This window comes from Megascapheus bottae, chromosome 22 (genome assembly GCF_031878675.1).
Source record: "Megascapheus bottae isolate mThoBot1 chromosome 22, mThoBot2.hap1, whole genome shotgun sequence".
Taxonomy (NCBI): Eukaryota; Metazoa; Chordata; class Mammalia; order Rodentia; family Geomyidae; genus Megascapheus; species Megascapheus bottae.
In genome coordinates this window covers 28,629,187-28,649,904 of record NC_143530.1, presented here as the reverse complement: position 1 = coordinate 28,649,904, position 20,718 = coordinate 28,629,187, and the positions used below count along the sequence as shown (strand labels likewise).

The 20,718-nt window shown below is 37.0% G+C and overlaps 1 protein-coding gene across 6 annotated transcripts in view; it reads right to left on the bottom strand.

The window, feature by feature from the left end:
- Window positions 1-20,718, bottom strand: part of Fars2 (phenylalanyl-tRNA synthetase 2, mitochondrial) — a 393,632-nt gene that overhangs the window by 190,167 nt on the left and 182,747 nt on the right. For all 6 annotated transcript variants that reach the window (XM_090356419.1, XM_090356420.1, XM_090356417.1 and 3 more), the window contains one exon: window positions 2,020-2,180. In XM_090356419.1, coding sequence (XP_090212545.1) covers window positions 2,020-2,180 — 161 coding nt within the window. The remainder of the gene's footprint in view (window positions 1-2,019; window positions 2,181-20,718) is intronic.

Here is a 20,718-nt window from a genome sequence, read left to right as displayed (position 1 = left end):
TGCCATAAAAGAAATGCAAATCAAAACAACTCTAAGATTCCACCTCAGGCCAGGATCAAGAAATCTAACAACAACAGATGCTGGTGAGGATGTGGCCAGGAGAGATCACTTCTATACTGTTGGCGGTAGTGCAAACTTGTTCAACTACTATGGAAAGCAGTGTGGCAGTTTCTCAAAAGACTAAAACATACAGCTTTCCTATGACCCAGCAATTCCACTACTTGGCATTTACTCAATCATCTAGAAACAAAGACAAACTAAATCCACTAGCTCAAAGATGTTCATTGTAGCACTACTGACCATAGCAAAGATATGGAACCAACCCAGATGCCCCTCAGTTGATGAGTGGATCAACAAGATGTTGTATTTATATACAATGGAATTCTATGCTGCTGTCAGGAAATGGAAAGACTTAGAAAAAATCATATTAAGTGAAGTAAGCCAGACTCAAAGGAACATAGGTTCAATGGTTTCCCTTATTTGTCATAATCAGTAGAAACCTTGGGCTCTCCTAGCAGAGATTTTCAATAGAGCAAAACCTAGATACATAAGGCCATATAAGATGAAGCTAAATAAAAGGACCTCCAGGATACAGAAACAAAAGCCATATATAATGAGTGATTGCTGTCCTTAATGTACTATGTTATTTCTCATCTCTTTTGCTGTCCCTTGGTAATTTCATATTGTTACAGTATTTTACCTTGTTATCTGATATATTGTATATATGAGTATTTGGTTATTCGAAATCGGATAGGGAAGGGGGGAAAACAAGATGAGGGGTGGAGGTGGGGGGCGGGAAATGGGGACTAAGACATGAGAAAGGGTATCAATGTATGTGAAGTAATACACCTTCTATCTGGGTGAATATAATGTAACCCTTCTATTCATTACAATAAAAAAATATATGAAAAAAAGAGCTGAAAGTAGAAAACAAGAAGTTAGAAATTTAGAAAGCTATATCCACAGAAAACATTCCTATAAAAACAGATGAAATGGAAGTATTTCCAGACAAAATAAAAGCTGAAAAAGACTCATCCTTATAAGCATGAAGTAATTCTTCAGAATAGAAGGAAATGATCATAGAGAAAAACCAAGATCTACAGAAAAGAAAAGTTCACATCAAGAATAATACAGTAATGCAGTTTTAACTGACTTTTTGAAGCAAGTATTGCAATAAATTATTAGATTATAATTATGTGAAAATAAAATCTGACAGTGACACAAAAATAGAGGAAAATACATAAAAACATAAGAAAAATAGAGGTAAATAAATCACACTATTAAAAAGTAGCTAAATATTACATTAAGTTTGTATATTAATAGTGATGTGATGAATTAATTATATATACGATATATTTATATATGACCACTTAAAATTAGATTAAGTGATAAAGATCAAATAGCAACAGAAGAAATGAAATGGAAGCCTATACCGAAACACTAAATCGCACTTCCTAGCAAAAGAATAAAGAATAGATGGGAAAACTGGGAAAGAAATACACAGACGATAGAATTAATGCCAGACATATAGGTTTGAATGTATTTATATTCACATTCCAGACAGAAGAGAGACATTTTACATCTTAGTTAAAAAAGCCATATCTTCCATATTAAATTTATGAAAAGATAAACTTCTAAATATAATGAAATTAAAATGGTAAACATCATATAGAACATGGACCTTAAGTATTTATTTAGCCAATCCTGGGGCTTGAACTCAGGGCCTGGTTGCTTCAAGCATAGTATTTTACCACAGTGCTACTTCTAGCTTTTTCTGGGTGGATTATTGGGGATAAGACTGTCATTAGACTTTCCTGCCCAGGCTGGATTTGAACTATGATCCTCAGATTCCAGCTTCCTTAGAAGCTGGAATTACAGGTACAACCTACCAACACCCAGCTAGACCATATTTTAAAGGAGCTATTTTAAAACATAACAATATCTTTTGAAGCACTTGATAGTTTCCATCCTAGCTAACCATTTTGATTGTTATTTACTTAACTTTGGCAAGCATCTTACCTGAAACTTCACCTTCTGATTGATGTCGGACACATGGAACTGTTTGAGGAAGCGCTCATCCTCACTCCAGAAGAGCCGGATGTCAGGGATGTCATAGAGAATCATGGCTAGTCTTTCTAAGCCTAGACCAAATGCCCAGCCAATCCGATCTTGAGCACCAGCTGCAAGTGAAAACAGTACACAACTAGTTAGGAAACACTGGATAGGTAGAAGAGCCTCCTCTGGTCAATCATTACCTGACAGATGGCCTACTAGTGGCAAAGTGAAGAGCAGCTGTGGATACATCTAGGCAGATGTCAATCTTACCCCTTCCTTGTTCGCCCTTGTCTTTCTCCTTCTATCTTCTTTACTTTCTTGAGGGAAGCCCTCTGGAGTCCTATTTGGAATTGTATCTTATTTCTCAAATGAAGTCCAGGCTCTTTTTAGTCTGGTTCTTGTCTATGAATTAGCTAATTCAACATTTTGCCCCCGATCTACCATTTTCAAAAAAGAAAGGAAAATACCCTTTGTTCCTAACAGGAACAGCAAGCCAAGGTAAATGTCTATCTAATATCATTTATTGCAATGGTACGGTGATAAAGTGTTCCATTCAGATTATAGCAGACCTATGGCTTCTAAAGGCCTATTTCACATACAAGAGGCAGAGTAAGAAAGAAGATACAAAAAGTACTGTGTTGACAACAAGGGAGTGATTCATACCTCCCAAAAAGCTTGTAAGAAGAGGTCAAAATAGGGACATCATTTCACTGGACCCTGGAGGACAAAAAGGACCCTAAACAGGCTGAGATAGGCCCCCAGAATGCAAATCCAATAGGCCTGGGTGTGGTGGGACCCACAGACAGGATGGGTTTTCACTTCTGGAATAGCTAGCTTTACATGAGATTCCATTTTGGCTGGAGAAAAGGGGGACACTACTGGCTAGGAAGCAGGAAAGGCCACATTGTGAGACCATGTAAGTTAGCACTTCCAGAAGGCTGGAAGTAGCTGAAAAAGGCAGCAGCAACTAGTTGATACTCATTCTCATAACTGTTAAGGAACAAATTCTCACATTAGCTGGCTGGGCTGAGGACATTGAGCTCATCTGGAGACACATGGCAAGGCCTGGCAAGTGAGATCCTGGGAGCACAGAGGAGGAGTCTACTTGCCGTGGCCACTTCTGCCACCACTGCAAAAATAACAAGGTTAAGAGAAACTACAAAGAACGAAGGTTTCATCCAAAGACTTAAGAATAAATGAGTATCCAGCATTCAAAATGCCATCACAAAAAAGAAAATAAGAGAAAAAACAAAGTTAGTAGGAGAAAGGTGTCCACAAAGGAAAAGTGAGTGGCCAACCCAGTGTGTACTTAAGGAACAATGATCCTTCAAGCAAGGACTAAGGGGAGCATTTAGCCACAGGACCAAGAGAATCACAGATCACCAGCTCCTAAATAAGTAGTCAGTCAGGTGCTTTCCAAAGTACGAAGGGAAATACTTTAGAAAAATTCATAATAATACATAAAAATCTTGAGAGGCTGGTGATCAATTAAAGATTTTAATGCTAACAATGCTGATAGAATATTTTGTACTACTAAAGGAAGAATCATTTTTAATCCTAGTGACCTCATTGGCTCCAACAGTCTCAATTTTTGCTGGTTATATTGTGTATTTTTATAACAAATCTAATGACAACACCACTGAAATCCATAAATATGTAAAATATATGTTACCTGCTAATTACAATAGGGGTTTTTGGCCTGACAAAATCAATAAAAGCAAAAAACATAATGTAAGGTATCTGTAGCAATATTATTTCTAAAAGCAAGTGTATAGAAATATATTCAAAATTAAGGAACTGATTACATAATATAGTAAATGCTAATGCTTATTATAAAAATGACTGTTAAATGATAGCCTTCGAGAGAATGAGACTATTATGACAAAAAGAATCTTTAATATGCTTAATTGATTAGAGAGGAAGGTCACAAGGTAAAAAAACTAAAGATTACAATGTGTTGTTATTAAAAAAGAACTTTATTTATTATTTTTTTTCCATACTAGGGTTTGAACTTAAAGCCTGATGCTTGCTAGGCCATGTCATACCTATAGGTTTTCCTTGGTTAATTTTAGAAGACGGTCTCACTTCCTACTTAGGAACATGCCTGAACTCCAACCCTACTTTCAGCATGGCATTGCTGGGCTCACAGGTGCACACAACCCAGTCCATCTACTCTAGGTAGTGAGGAATCTCATGAATTTTCCTACTGAAGCTGGCTTCTAAATGCAGTTCTCTGATCTCAACCTTTCACATAGCTTAGGATGACAAGTGCACAAAACTGTACCCAACTATGGATTGAAAAAAAGTCTCATGAGCTTTTTGTTTAGCCTAGCCTTCACCCTTGATCCTCCCATTCTCAACCAATTAGCTGGGATTACAGGAATGAGCCACTAGCGCTAGATTAACAACTTTATTTTTCAAACTGACAAAAGTCATACTCATTTACATTGTACATTAGGGTTTATGTGTATACTCTATTAACTAAAGCCAATTGTGACATTGTTAGTGGTGCATTCATCTAAAAATCAACTCTTTTATTTTCAAATGCCTTGTTAGTGATAATAATTAGCATGTGTGATTTATTTCTCTCAGCTAGTTGAAATTTGGTATCCTTCATTTGACCAACAACTCTGAAGCATCATTCTCTAACTCACTTCAAGGAACAAAATAATTAATAAATAAACAAGCAAACAAACAAACAAAGAAACAAACAAATAAATAAATAAAGTGAGTAGTTGAGTTAATGCTGCTTTCGAATGCAGGCTTCTTCCCTAATCATTAAAGACTTCAGATTTATTGTCAAATATTAGGTAAAAGCATCTAGAAAGTATGTAACTGAATGAGCAGCAAGTTTGGGAGTGTTTGATTTTACTTAACATCTATCAATTGTTAATTTGCTCCTTTCATCCCCTGACTTATCTCCTCATCTCTCAAAAAGTAAGGAAGAGCTGGTGGTATTACAATACCAGACTGCACACTCTACTATAGAGCCATAATAACAAAAACAGCATGGTATTGGCACAAAAACAGACCAGAAAATCAATGGAACAGATTAGAAGACCCAGAAATAGAACCACATACCTATAGGCAACTTGTATTTGAAAGAGGAGCCAAAGATATACAGTGGAACAAACACAGTCTATTCAATTATTGGTACTGGCAAAACTGGGCAGCCACATGTGGAAAACTAAAAATTGCACCTAGCCTTTCGCCATGAACAAGCATTAACTCAAAGTGGATCAAAGACCTCAATGTCCGACCAGAAACTGTGAAACTGCTACATGATAAAGTAGGAGAGACACTGGAACTCATAGGCACAGGCAAAAGATTACTGAATAGAATCCCAGGGTCACAACAGATTGGAGACTCGATAAATGGGACTACCTAAAAATAAAAAAGTTTCTGCACAGATAAAAGCATAGCCACAAAAGTAGAGAGACTGCCAACCAACTGGGAAAAGGTATTTACCAATAATACATCTGACAAATGCTTAATATCCAGTATCTACAGGGAACTCAAGAAAATAATCCCCCCCAAACCCAACAAACAATCACTAAATGGGCAAGGGAACTAAAGAAAGACTTATCAAAAGAAGAGATTAAAATGGCAGAAAAGCACATGAGAAAATGTTCATCATCCATGGTCATAAAGGAAATGCAAATAAAAACAACACTAAGATACCACCTTACCCCAACAAGAATGGCCAAGATTTTGAACTCAGACAATGACAGATGCTGGCAGGCTTGTGGAGAAAAAGGAACCCTACTACACTGCTGGTGGGATTGTAAACTAGTTCAGCCACTCTGGAAAGCAGTGTGGAGGTTTCTTAAAGAACTGAAAATAGACCTTCCCTACTATCCTGCCATACCACTTCTGGGCATCTACCCTGAGCACCATAACCCAAGATATGATAAGGACACTTGATCAGCTATGCTCATCTCTGCACTATTCACAATAGCCAGGTGAAGGAAACAACCCAGATGCCCTAACTGCAAATGAAAGCCTACAGAAAATGTAGTATATATATAGAATGGAATTCTACATAGCCAACAGACAAGATAAAATAATGGCATTTTCAGAGAAGTGGATGAATCTAGAGCGAATCATGTTGAGTGAGACAAGTCAAGACCAAAGGAACAAAAGACACATGGTATCCTTAATATGTGGCTATTAGATCCAAACAGTACAAGAGTGAGGACTCAAAAGTTGTACACCCAATGCTATGGACCTGGTATTGGCAATATAAACTCAACTACATAGTCATAAAAACTTATGACTCTATAGACATAATGTTTTATTACATATATTATTATATATCTATGACATACAAACCCTCAGCCTAATTTTGATTATGTTCTAAAATTTAAGTACCAGTGATTGTATATAGAGATTCCCTTCTTGAATACCTGTTTGTTAAACACATCATTTGAAATATGATGTAAAAATCAATGTTAATAAATTCTCAAATAAAAATAAGGAAGAATCCTTAAGGGTGAGCAAATGAAAGAACAATAGTTTAATGTTAAAAAGGGGCAAAGAATATGAAGACATTCACAGACAAGGAAAACTAGTCCTTAAACAAGAATTTGATTTTTAAAAATGCAGATAAAACTGAACAAAATTATAATTTCTTTTTCTATAGCAAAAATAGCAACATCTGACCACACACTTGGTACAAAGTTAAAGTAACAAGAACAAGCTCACACACATTGCTGGTGGGATGCATGTGGGTTTGAAATCTTCTGACCTAAGGAATATAATACAGCAGTAACTATCCAAATGCACACCATCTGTTATTTTAACTTGTAGAATATATCCTGCTCATGGAAAATTGTAAATTTATAAGGTTAATTATTACTGTACTGTTTACAATGCAAAAGGTTATATACAACCCACATGTTTACCCATGGAGAATTGGTTAAATAAATCACACTATGTCTCCACAATGGGACATTGTTATGGCAACCTCTGTAAACTGCAAGAATTAAAAGCAACCATTCTTTTTTTTTTTTTCTTGAGGGTGGGTGAGACAGAACAGGGCAAATAGGAAACAAGGGAGGGGAGATTTTACAACATTTGCCCATATAAATGAGAAATGATAAGAAGCATTTCCAACACTAGATGGATCTTCCTTAACTGAAATGGCTTTGGAATGTTTTGGGTTTTGTGAAATCTTGATTTCCAGATGAGACATAGTAACTTTCTTTTCTGACTCTTATCCTTCTAAGAAGGTATGGGAACAACTCGTACTAGTTTTTCAGAAAAGTTACATGATTAGTAGACATGAATTGCTTTGTCTCTCCCTAATGGTTGGTTTCCATTTTCCTCTCTCTATATTAAGAATTATTGGCCCAGGACTTTAGCCTAGTGGTAGAGTGCTTGCCTCGCATGCAAGAGGATACGGGTTTGATTTCTCGGTACCACATACATACAAAAAAGCTGAAGTGATGCTATGGCTCAACTGGTAGAGCTCTAGCCTTGAGAAAGCCCAAGGACAGGGCTCAGGTCCTGAGTTCAAGGCCCAGAACTGAAAAAAAAAAACTATTACAATTGTAACCTTGGAAAATTAGTAGGGGTGTGAGGCATCTGCAAATTGCTTAATTCTCTTCATCTTGAATCCTGGTTAGCTGCCTACAATTGTGTGATGATTCTCACAATCTGATCAAAGAGCTTATCTGTGACCATCAGGTACAACAGAAGATTACAAGATAGTACCTGTTGTCTAGCTACAGAGCAGTATTATGTTTGCCTCCAAAACACTTTTGTCCCTTTTTGCCTTACACCCCTGTATAATCTGGTTGCTCACTACATTACGAGAAGACCAGAAAGAGGTCCCAATAAGGAGCATTTGACCTTTTGTAGAAAGCTCCAAGAACAATGCTTCTGAGTTTTGGGGACACAAAAGGCTTTTTTTTTCTTCCAGAACAACTGGGTTGCTTTTAATTTAATGATGACCTTACATATTTGATAGTAATAACTCACTTTTTACTTTGGGCCAAAGGATGCTGAAAGCCAAATGTGCAGGCCATCCTTACAACACTCTAAGCTCGTTCTATAGGCTCTTGCCCTAGTTTAATTTTTTATTCTAATTTTTTCTTTGCCTTGGTCATCTAAACTATTTATTTTATTGCTTTGTTCTTGCTTTAAAAAGACACCTTATTTATTATATAAGAAAGTAATACATTAAAAGAAAAAAGTGTTGGAGGTATGATTCAGGTAGTAAAGTGTCACCTAATAAGCAGAAGTGACACATATCAAGTTCAAGTGCTGGTCTTGGAAGAAGAAAAAAAAGAGAGAGAGAGAAAGTGAGCCATATAAGTGAGCCTTATTGAATTCTATCTTCTTAGCCCTTGCCATGCTAATAAATGGAATAGTATATTTAGTATATTCTTAGCTCACTTATGAAGGAAATATCCAAGAGAAATTCTGTTTTTTTCCAGAGGTTATAATAGGATAATGAAAAACATAAATTAATACTAAAGATAAGGGCCTTAAAGTAAACTACAATTACTGAAGGTCTCACTAGAAGAAAACCACAGACCAATATCCCTATGACCATAGATGCCTAAGTCCTCAACAAATTACTACCAAACCAAATTCAACAGCATATTAAAAGGATTACATGCCATGATCAAATGGGATTTATTCTAAGAATTCAAGCAAGGGTTGTGTGAAATATGAAACTAAATCTATGTAATATACAACATTAATAGAATAAAGGGGAAAAGTACTTGATATTCTCAAGTGAAGTATTAAAACATTTGACAGAATGCAACACCTTTTTATGACATACTTCAAGGGACTATAATAATATTTCGCACATGACAAGAAATGAGTAAACATCTCCTCATTCCCTTTTTTTCTTCTCTCTGCCTTCAATCTCATCCCTACCCCAAGTTCTTCCTCCCCCGGGCCATTCTTGCAGGGTCTCACTGGTAACTCATGCTAGTCTCAAATTTGTAATCATCCTGCCTCTGCCTCCCAAGTGCTAAAATTACTCACTAATTCCAACCTCGGCTTTATCAATATTATTTTCTTGATTTTGATCTTTAAAATATGAGGATGGCAGACTAGTATAAAGTATGTTAAGTGCACATCTGGACTCCAAAGCATACATTTGAACTTTCAACATATATCCAGTGACTGTTTCTCCAGATTCATTTTGAAGCAATAAATTAGAGGGGTTTTATATCACAAAGACACGTCAAAATGCCATAAAGTATTATTATTTTTATCTGTAGATTTTCTACTTTAGATTTCCTAAATTTCAGACTGGTTTATTGTATTCTTTGAAAGCTGGCAAAATGGCTTCCAGCAGGAGGTGCTCAAATTTCTCAGTAGTCTTCTCTACTGAATGTTAAGTTTGGTCACTCCAAAAGTACCCTTTATGTTGCATTTGACTATAATTCATACAGACCAAGTGAGTGAAATGAAAGGATTCGACTTAACAATAGTAGTGGATAAAAGCTTATACATCTCTTGATCATTCATTACAATGACATTGACACAGGAGTATAGAAGAATAAAAGCACTCCAGTATTCCAGTGAGCAAGGCCAGTTCTGCTACATCAATTCTGGTTTCTTATCATGGACACAATCCCCAATTCCTTACTTTCCAGCTACAGTTGTTGAACTATTTCCTCAGAGACTTGCTACCAGATGATTGACTTCTCAAGCTCAGTCCCAAAGATCAATACCCTGCCTTAAAATGTTCTCTAGTGCTAAATATCCTTGGCCCCACATAATTCTGTCATATGTCCTTTGCACAACCAAAGTCAGGCTTTTCTTTTAGAAAAAGTTTTCAAAAGCAGGAAGCACTCTTGGATTAGGTTCTGTAGGCTTTAATGGAAGCAATACAATGTGTGCTAAACTGCATTGTAATCTACTCTTAGGGAAAACAATTCTAATATATTTTAAAGCCCACTTTGGCCCAGTCCTTTCTACTTTTTTTTTTGCGGGGGGCATTCCTTTTCCATGCTAGGTTCTAAAGGTTGGATTTTCTCCATTTATAGAAACAACAGTTTTAGCCATACGCAAGTCAACAGTATATGCGATGAATCCCAGTGGCCCTGCTCAGTGAGAGTCCTCTTTATACACAGATGTCTCCAGTTTCCCTTGGAGAAATGGATGTAAGAGTTTTCAATCATTCTTTGGACCTTCTGCCTTTAATCTGGAGGGTATAGACAGTATTGATTGCCTGAACAGCAGCCATCCATCCCTCCATTTCTTCAGTGAAGTATTTTAACGACCAAGAGCTGGCTTTTCCAATGCTTAAGAGTCATGAGTTTGACAGTGGCTACATTAGCTATCATTTGCTATATTTACTGATGTAGTTGTTGTAAATATTACAAAAGTATAATCTGTTTAACTTTAAAGCTATTCTTATTAATGTACTTATATAAACATTTATCTTGATGTTTATTTGTAAATATATTGTGCTGACATTTGTATAAATTATAAATATTTATGACCTATCATAATAAGCTACAGAGTCATTTGAAAGTGGGGGTACATAGATGTGCTCCTTATTTCTAATTGTTGTGCCTGTATTTCCTAAGAACAAAGATATTCTCTTATGTATCCAGAGCATAACAACCAAAGGTAGGAATTTCACATTGGTATAATAAGTCTCCCCTAATCTGTAATCCACTGTTACATTCTGTCAGTGGTCTTGGTCACTTCCTGTAGCATCTCCACTTCAGTTTAGAATCTGATTGAGGGTCAAAATGTGCACTTGGATATTATGTTCCTTCAGCCTTTGTTAAACATAGAACTAGTTCTTTCTTGCCTTGTTTTGCATGACACTGACATTCTAGGGAATCCAGGCCAGTGGATGTGCTTGATTTGTATTTGTGTGTGTGTGTGTGTGTGTGTGTGTGTGTGTGTGTGTGTGTGTGTGTGTGTTGGAATTGTACTGGGGTTTGAACGCAGGGCCTGGGTACTGACTTTTAACTTTGGATTGTTTCTCATGAGTGGACTTACATTGGGGAACCCATCTGGAATAGTACAAAAGCAATTAAATATCCCTTACCCCTATCACATCTGAGATTTCTGATACTCTCTGACCATGGTTTCAGTGCCTGTCTCAATTTCAGATCATCATATACAGCATTTATTGTTCCTCACTGAAACTTAGTGGTTTAAAATAACTAATCATTTAGCTTAATATGGGCTGCTTCTTGGATCTTAATTAGAAAATTATTCAGTTTTCAACTGGGTCCACCCATGCATATGCGTTCAGCTAGATTCACTCATATTTTCTAGGTTGGTTTTGTCACCAAGAAACTATATTGTTCTCGTTCACATGACAGTTGCCCTAAAAATAACAACAACAACAACAACGATGATATGTATAACAACAACAATAATGAAATATCCCAGCATATAAACACTTTGTGTCTGCATTCTGTATATCCTTTTCCTAACTGACCAAAGCAAGTCAAAGGGCCAAGTCAAATATGAGGTAGAGAAATACTGTCCCCTGAGCCATTGAGAATATTCTAGAAAGTTATAAAAATACTGACCAAAAAAAGAAATTACCTACTTAGCATGCGTCAAAAGTGATGATCTTGTTAATACATCAATTCAATTAGGTCATTAGTACCAACTCCATTTTAGAAAAGAGAAAAATGGTTTAGAGAGGTTTTGACTGCTTTGTCAAATGAGTTTTTAGAAATGATTTTGGCTGCAACTAGTAGAGAATTAAATTTTGCCTAAATCATAGACATCTGTTTTCTATATCAAGGATTATGGACGAAGCATTTCTAGTACAACAGGCTCAAGGATGCAATCAGTGACCCATGTTCTTTATCTTCTTCTTCACCCTTTTTGGTAGGTCATTTCCTAGTCTTACCACAATAATCTCATGATTATACATGGCTGGTTGTCTACTTACCTTACACAGGGCAAGATAAAAGAATAGTTCCTGTGAACATTATCTTCAGGAACGATTTATAGAGAAAAAAAATCTTCCCAAACAACTTCTTTGTTTTGTGCAAATCCTGGGGCTAAATTTAGTGCCTAGGCACTGTCTCTGACCTTCTTTGCTAAGGCTGACTACCACTCGAACCACAGCTCTACTTCTTTTTCTGTGTGTGTGTGTGTGTGTGTGTGTGTGTGTGTGTGTGAGAGAGAGAGAGAGAGAGAGAGAGAGAGAGAGAGAGAGAGAGAGAGAGAGAGAGAGAGAGAGAGAGAGATAGGGTTTGAATGTGGCCTGGGTGTTGTCCTTGAGCTCTATAGCTCAAGGCTACCACCCTATGCCTTGACCAGGGTGTTGTCCCTGCTCTTTAGCTCAAGGCTACCACCCTTCCCTTGAGCCAAGCCCCACTTCCTGTTTTCTAGAGGTTAGTTGGAGATAAGAGTCTCAAGTCCTTTTGTGTATGGACTGGCTTTGAACCTTGATCCTCAGATCTCAGCCTACTGAGTAGCTAGGATTACAGGCATGAACCACTGGGGCGGCTCTACTTCTTTCAAATTATTATTATTATTATTATTTTCGGTGATTGATTGGAGTTAAAAGTCTTACAGTTTTGTGTCTGGACTGGCTTTGCACTGTGATCATCAATTCTTAACCTCCTGAGTAGCAACCAGTGCCCATCTATCATTGCCTATAGCAGGACTGCTTGCCCACCCCAAACTAAAGAGATGGGAGAAATATGATTGCCTCATTTCCCAAACACTACAGTGAGCAAAAGCTAGTAAGTGCCAGGTGCATAAAGTGAACCAGGCAGGGGTGACTCCATAATTTATGCCCTAGAGAAATGAACATTTTTCAAAGTACAGAGAGACATATAAATACACGATAAGTTCCATAAGAAGTTGAAATGGGGTTATGTGGAGCTATAGAGGAAGAAGACACAAAGTAGGCTGAATGAAGATATTTGGAAAGGTAAAGGCTTGGAAAGTTGTGATCTTAAAAGATATACAAGGTCTTAAAACGTAAAAGCCTCTGAAAGATTGTCTAATAAGAGGGAAAAGTAAAAGAAAACAAAAGTGAACTAACTAAACTATATATAGTATGGGGTAATTAAAAACTTTGTAAAAACATGGAGCATGTATAAGAATGCTGAGTGCTGGTGGCTTACACCTATAATCCTAGCTAATGAGGTGGCTGAGATCTGAGAATCATGGTTTGAAGCCAGCCTGGGCAGGAAAGTTCACAAGACCCTTACCTCCAATTAATCATCAGAAAACCAAAAGTAGAGCTGTAGCTTAACTGGTAGAGTGCTAGCCTTAAGCAAAAGGAGCTTAGAGACAGTTTCCACACCCCAGGACTGACACCCCCCCCAAAAAAATTGAAGATATTGACATGTATATAAGTAACCAAGAGTTCAATAAAATCTCTTATACCTCCTTTTGACTAGGCCAAAACATAGTCACTTTTTGTTTCAAATGTCAATCTAAGATCTGAGAACTCTACAGAATTAAGTATTTCACATTGCAAATAGTAGCTATCATTCAGCAAAAGTCAGAATTATTAATAATTTAATAGTTTTAGATATTTCCCATTTTTTGAGAGAGAAGGCTGTTTGTTTGACAGGGCCTCCTTATGTAGCCCCACCTGGCCTAGATTCTCCTACCCATTTCCCAAGTAGCTGAGATTGTTTTTGTTTGATTGTTTATCAGTTGTGTTTTGTTTTAAATGATTTTAATTGCATACAGGAGCTTCAGGTAATAATATACCCTCTCAAACCCTGAAGTTGAGATTTAAAAAGACTACACACTTTTAGTTCCCTAAGATAACAATTAATCTATCACTTTTAACTAAATATGGATTCTTCGTATAAAAATTTTCACAAATGAGTCATATCAATCTAAGTGTTTAAGGAAACACTGTCCAACACTGAAGAGAGTTGCCAAAGCTGGGAAATATTCCCATTTAAATATATCGCTATACTTCTTTATTAACAAGATTTCAAAACTGGGTCACAGGCAGAAAGCTAGCTAGATTTCAGAGAGTTCACTTTAGTGAAAATATGTCCTTAAGGAAAAACAGAAGGAATGAAAAAGATTCAGTAAATCCCCTTAGCCCAAACTATAGGAATTCTGACTCTAAGAGACCTACCTGCCTTTGGACAATAGGGTCAACATAATCTTTCAGAAGAGACAATAGCCCTTTATTGCTCTGCTGTCACTTATCACAAACAGATTTATAGGGTCCCCTTAGTACTTGGCCTGGCCATTTTCTGATTAGAGGAAAAGCACAAACTGATATGCTTGAATTGTGTGTGTGTATGTACGTGTGTACCCACACACTTATGGACATATATGTGTATGCACAATACATGTATATGTAACATATGAGAAAGAATACATAGAATAACTGTATGAAGAACATGAAAACCTGCTAATGTACCTTTTAAACAATTTTAACTCATGGGAAAAATTCTTTAGTGTAAGTTATATGTATGTACTTACGTCTCTCTGCTAACATGGAATAACCATGGCTTCCAAATCTCTACTAGAATAATTACCTTCCCAAATAAAAGTTAATAGTGCTGTATTTCTTATCATATTGTTATAATTTTTTAACCAAGAAAGGAACGTAATTTAGAGTAAGTAATGTCACTGTCGCTTAAATATATGAATGATAAAAGGAATGTCAGCTGTTCTAATTCCATAATTCCCAAGTAATGACAATTAATGAAACATCCTTTTCCAGTGGGAGTTGTTTTAAGCAGTAGATAAAGGACTCACTGAGCATTTGAAGATTTATTTTCATAACCAAATTGCATCTCTCTTCATCATTACCCAAAATATAATTAAAAGATGACATTTAAAAACAAACCTAAGAGACCTGGAGTTTGGCCTAGTAGTAGAGTGCCTGCCTAGCACTCACAAAGACCTGGGTTCAATTCCTCGGTACCACATACATAGGAAAAAGCCGGAAGTGGTGCTGAGGCTCAAGTGGTAGAGCTCTAGCCTTGAGAAATCCCAAAGACAGAGCTCAGTCCCTGAACTCAAGCCCAGGAGTGGCAAAAAAAAAATCAAACTGCATCCCACTACCAAAGGAAATACAATTGACTAGCAACACAAGTCCTCCACTCAAGTGCTCAAAGGAAAATCTTCCCTCTAACAGTTTGTGCTATAGCTGAGTCCTGGAACATCAATCTAACTTGCCAATACAGGAAGTGCTGGGTAATATTACTATTGAATGTTACTGGATAGATATTAATTGTGTTGTTTCACTTCTGTAAAAATATTCTTTGACCTTTCTAAAAAGAAAACAAATCAATAGGAGTATATTGTAAAGACCTGTTTCCTCATTTGGTTCACTTTAGCATTCTAAAATTTATTCTGTTACGTTCTTTGGCCCTTCCTGTTAGACAATCTGTTTCTGTAACTATCTACACAAAGGAAAAAAGAAAGATATTCAGTGTCAGCCTAAATACACAACTCAGTGGCTTCTATAACCCCTTGATCAAAACCATAACTATTGTTATCATTACAATCAATATACAAAAATTTTTGGCAAAAGCTAAATATCTTGATCCAATCTATCCCAAATATCTTAGGAATCCATAGCCAAAACTTCTTTGGCAAAGCCTGTGAACCCTCTTCTTTCCCCTCTTTGGTTCCCCTCTAGTTTTCTTACCCTCATCAACACAGTTTTTTTGTTTGTTCGTTTGCTTTTTAATAGAAAACTCTCTAAAAGAGTGCTTGCTAAGAAATGACACACACATACTAAAGCAGAAGTAATCAGGGTTGACTGGAGGAATGTGATCAATTTCACCCTCGAATAATCTGGGCCTGAGCCAATCAATTATGTCCAACTATTTACAACAAAACCTGAAAATATCTGGGTTATGTCCTAACACAGCCTCAAAGACTCTTTCCATTCACTCTATAACATTACTCAATACTCAATCCTGGTTTCCTACTACAGGAAAGCCAAGGAAGGATGCAACAAAAATTTAAATTATAACAATAAATAACAGTACTGTTAGTAAACAATACTAGGAATAGTTTTAGTAATAGCAATGGCATTAAACATGTACCTAACTGGCTGGGAACCAGTGGCTCACATCTGTAATACCAGCTACTTTTGACACTGGAGGATGTCAAACTGGATTGCTTATTACCCATCTCCATGCTATATGATTGTAAGTTTGAAATTCATTAGGTTCTTTGAGAAAGGTGATCTCTTTTAAGATTTTCCAGATAACCGCCTTTAGGAAAGAGAGGAAGCAGTTGTTGCACAAATGAAGAAGGGTAACTTCATAAGATATCTGGAGAACCTAGCTAGCATGTTTCTACTTGCATTTGGGGTCCTACTGCATCTGAGGACTATTCCTCACCCAAGCTGAAAAACTCCTAAGGCCAACAATACAAGTGTTTCTACTGCCAGACTTATATGTTTCTTGAAACCTGATGGCATTTGAGTAACAGGGGCTTTGTACAAGAGCCTTCAAGAGGTATCCCACAGTAGAAGAGCTGACCTGTTGCAGAGAGAGCCTAGAAGTATACCAGTAAAAATTCAGAGACCTTAGTTAAGACCAAACCATCATACACTCCCAGGACCAACATCCCCATTCCTGCTCTTTAAAGTCATTAGGGAAACCTCTAAGGAAATGATGTGGCCACCACACAGGAAAAAACAACTACTCTACCATCTGCCACTCTTTGCCTTACTTTTCCCTTCTATGCCCAAGCGCTTGTTTCTGGTTGTACTATCACTATTCTTCAAGCGTCCACAGGCATATTCCTTCTCCACTTGCTGAGGAGTTACAGAATCCTTTCAAATTTCATTTTGGATTAGGAACAATTTTAAAGAACTGTTGAAGGCCATGGTGTGAAAAATAACACTATTGTAAAAGCTGACCTCTACGATGTCTAGCTACTTTGCAATGGTTATAAATATTTCACTTTAGCATTGCTTTTCCTATTTCTATTGAAAAATAAAGTCATTTAGATTTAAGGGGATTTATCTGTTAGTGCAGTAATGGCTTAGTCTACCCTGACTATAAAACAGCCTTTACATACTGTATAATAGAGGACTTTAAAGAGTTCCATAAACTATGAATATACTGTACTTTATCCCAAATGCCCTCCTTCACTTCTCTGTTCTTTTCTGCTTCTTCCTGCCCTATCCCCAGACTTGTCTCCTCATAACTGATGGTAACAGGTAAAGGCTTGAAATAGTTACATAGTTTATTCCAGGCCTAAAATAGAGTAGCACATGTTAAACTGAGTAGAGGTTAGGAGGAAAGGAAAATAAACAGAAGACTGTGGGTTGAATGGGTATCATTTCTCTGATCTTGTTTTCAGTCTCGTCAAGAATTTAACCATTTAGTCAAGAGTAAAACTCAGTATCCCCAAGAAAGTCCAAACTATCTTTTATCCATGAGTATGAAATGCGAAAAATAAAACAGATGGAGGGGAAAATTTAAAAGGACATTGGAAGCAAGTTGGATAAAAATAAGATATCAGTTGGCAAAGCCAAAAACATATTTCCACCAATTTCAGCACAAGAAACTTCTATAACAAAATGTGTCAATCAGGCTGCCCATATTGGTAGAGTTTAATCTGTGGAACTGTCATGTCACGCCTTGGACAGTGAGAAGAATCTACTGAGAGTAAATATTATGTGAAAATCATGCCCTGCCTTACTCTCATTGGGTCTAATGACCCAAGTGACTTAGTCCTGTTATTAGTATCTAAACAAAACCCCCCATAAGGTCTGGCCCTTGGAAACCTCTAGGTTTTTCTTGCCTGCTGCAAGAGTCTTTATAGCCACTAGTTTCACATGGTTATCATTGTTAGGGAACTCCACGCTGGTGTCTTATTGATTTCAAGGAACTAAATCACTCAGATTTTAAGAGTGTTTATCTCTTATAAAGCTATAACCTAACCTATTCTGACGATTAACCAGCTTAACATTGTGGTACAAAAGCAGAACCTAAAGTCACAGAAAAGATGCATAAGCTCTGAGTGGTACCAAACTCTTCACATCTCTGCCACTTTTGTCTTTACTTTAAAAATAATTCTGCTGGGCTGGGCGTTTGGCCTAGTGGTTGAGTGCTTGCCCAGCATGCACTTGAAGACCAGGGTTTGATTCCTTGGTACCACATACATAGAAAAAAAGCTGGAAGTGATGCTGAGGCTCAAGTGGTAGAGCTCTAGCCTTGAGAAAGTCCAAGGACAGTGCTCAGGCCCTGAGCTCAAGCCCAGGACTGGCAAAAAAAAATAATAATAATTCTGCTAACTCAATATAAACTTTTCACTTAAACTCTGGAGAACAAGGTTTACACAGACTCACCCACTAATAAATCATTACTAAGTAGATAATGCTCTTCAGCTGAGTAAAGGCTCAGTAAGTAAGCATTTGGTTAAAATATAAGAAATTCCTGAATATACTGTAACAGGTTGCCCATTCGCACTGCAGAACAAAAAGTTTTAGAAGTCTTCAACAAAAACTGAAAATCATCCAACCTTGACTATATCAGAAATTCAGTTAGCTCCTTGCCTAGCTAGAGCTCTTGCACCTTGGTTAAAATAGCAAAAGAAATTTTATAGTTTTATAGTTCAATGTTTAAGCAGTATTTTTTCTCTTATAGGAAGAAAATAAAAGTAGATCTGGTATACATTCATCTAATATATTTTTAGGGACTATTATCTGTGGTAATATTCACCAGGTACAAGGACACAACAAAGAATAAAGCGACTTTGTCCCTCAATTCATAAATTCATATGCAAATGGTTTCATAAGCTAGCTCCACATTATTGCTATTGCTTGGTAGGCAAGACCCACATCATACATTGAACATGGCTTCTCCATTTCAATGTCAACCACCAATTATTACTCCAAATACCAAAGGTTATCAAATGTCAGTGCACAGACAAGTTCCTACTGCCTGTCAGTGGAGAACTAAGATTAGATAAAAGCTCAAAGAAACCACCAGAAGACTTGGGCATTTCAAGAATTATCTTAAAATTTCAAAAAACAAAAAAAGGAAGAAAAAAGAAAAGCAAGTAAAATAGAAAAACAAGTAATTACCAAAGGGAAGGAAGGACTTCTGAGAATTCTTACTACTATGTGCAAAACTCCCAAGCATCAGAATTCATTAGTATGGATGTTACATGGTGGTTACAGGGCATTACTCATCATTAGTATGAATGTTACCTGGTAGTTACAGGGCAAGTACTCTTGGTCAATATCACCTGTCAAGGAAGCCTATCCTGGGTAGGGTTAGAGAGGCAGCAGCCAAATTTATCATTCCGCAACAAAACAAAATTCAACAGGATATTCAAATATTCTAACTTTCTAATGTTTACACATGTCAATAGTCTCTCCTTTTCCATTTTAATAAATTTAGCCTGAATTTTAATCAATATTTTACTTCCTTTGGGAACCATGCTTCTCTGGAACCATGCTTCTCTGACAACATAGCCTCTCCTTGTAATCTATTATCTATTGTGAGATATTTGAACGATAATGTGAAAAATATAGCCTGACCATTTTTCACTCATCAGATTGGCAAATATTTCAGCTTGACAATGAAAAATAGCAAGGTGTACAAACATGAGTATCATAAATTGCTGTCAGGGAAAGGAGGGATGCACAGCAGGCATCTGCTGCAGGTGCATAGCTGCACCTATAAAATCTTCCTTTACAAGAAAACTTGTTCTCTATGCTTTGTGGAGTGCTTAACATTTTTTTCTTTTCAGTCCTCCCTTCCTTTCCTTCCTTCCTCCCTCCCTCCCATAGTCCCGGAGCTTCTTTTTCTTTTGCTCAAGGCTACCATTCTACGACTTGTACCACAGTGCCACTTCCAGCTTTTTCTGTCTATGTGGTACTGATGAATCAAACCTAGAGCTTTGTGCATGTAAGGTAAAGCACTGTACTGCTACTAAGCCACATTCCCAGCTCCTAATACATTTTTTTTTTTTTGCCAGTCATGGGCCTTGAATTCAGGGCCTGAGCACTGTCCTTGGACTCTTTCTCAAGGCTAGAGCTCTACCACTTGAGCCACAGCACCATTTCCAGCATTTTTTCTATGTATGTGGTACCGAGGAATCAAACCCAGATCTTGGTGCATGGCCTAGGCAAGCACTCTACCACTAGGCCAAACTCCCGGCTCAGCTCCTAATACTTTTAAAATATTTTCTGCAACTGGGTGCAGTGGCTCAAGTCTGTAATCCTCGCTACTTTGGAGAATGTAATCTTAACATTTTAGTAGTCATGATATAAAATTAAAAGAAATAAGTTAATTTTATTATTTCTCCTAATCTGTCTAAAACAGTGATTTCTGCATTGTGATCAACAGAAAATTTATACATGAGATTCTGTGCATTCCCTTTTTGAACAAAATCTTTCAAACTCACTGTATATTTTTTTCTTAACGTAAGTTTCCATTTGAACTAGTCCCATTCCAGGTCCTTATAAGCCATTAGTTACTGGGCTCAATAGGGGCAGTTTAGGCACTAAAGAAATACTTGATGTATTTCCAAATGCATCATGCTCTTTCATGCCTTTATTCTTTCTTCAGACTTATTTACTTCATTCTTGGGTTTCCATCTCAAGCAGTCCTTTGAACTTCACAAGCAATGCCAAAATAGAGACACACATTTCCACCAGTGCTTTGCAAACCAGCATCACAGTACCTTCCTGAGCACACTGGCCCCCAATGCTACATCTACCCTACTGATTTTTGTACCCTAACC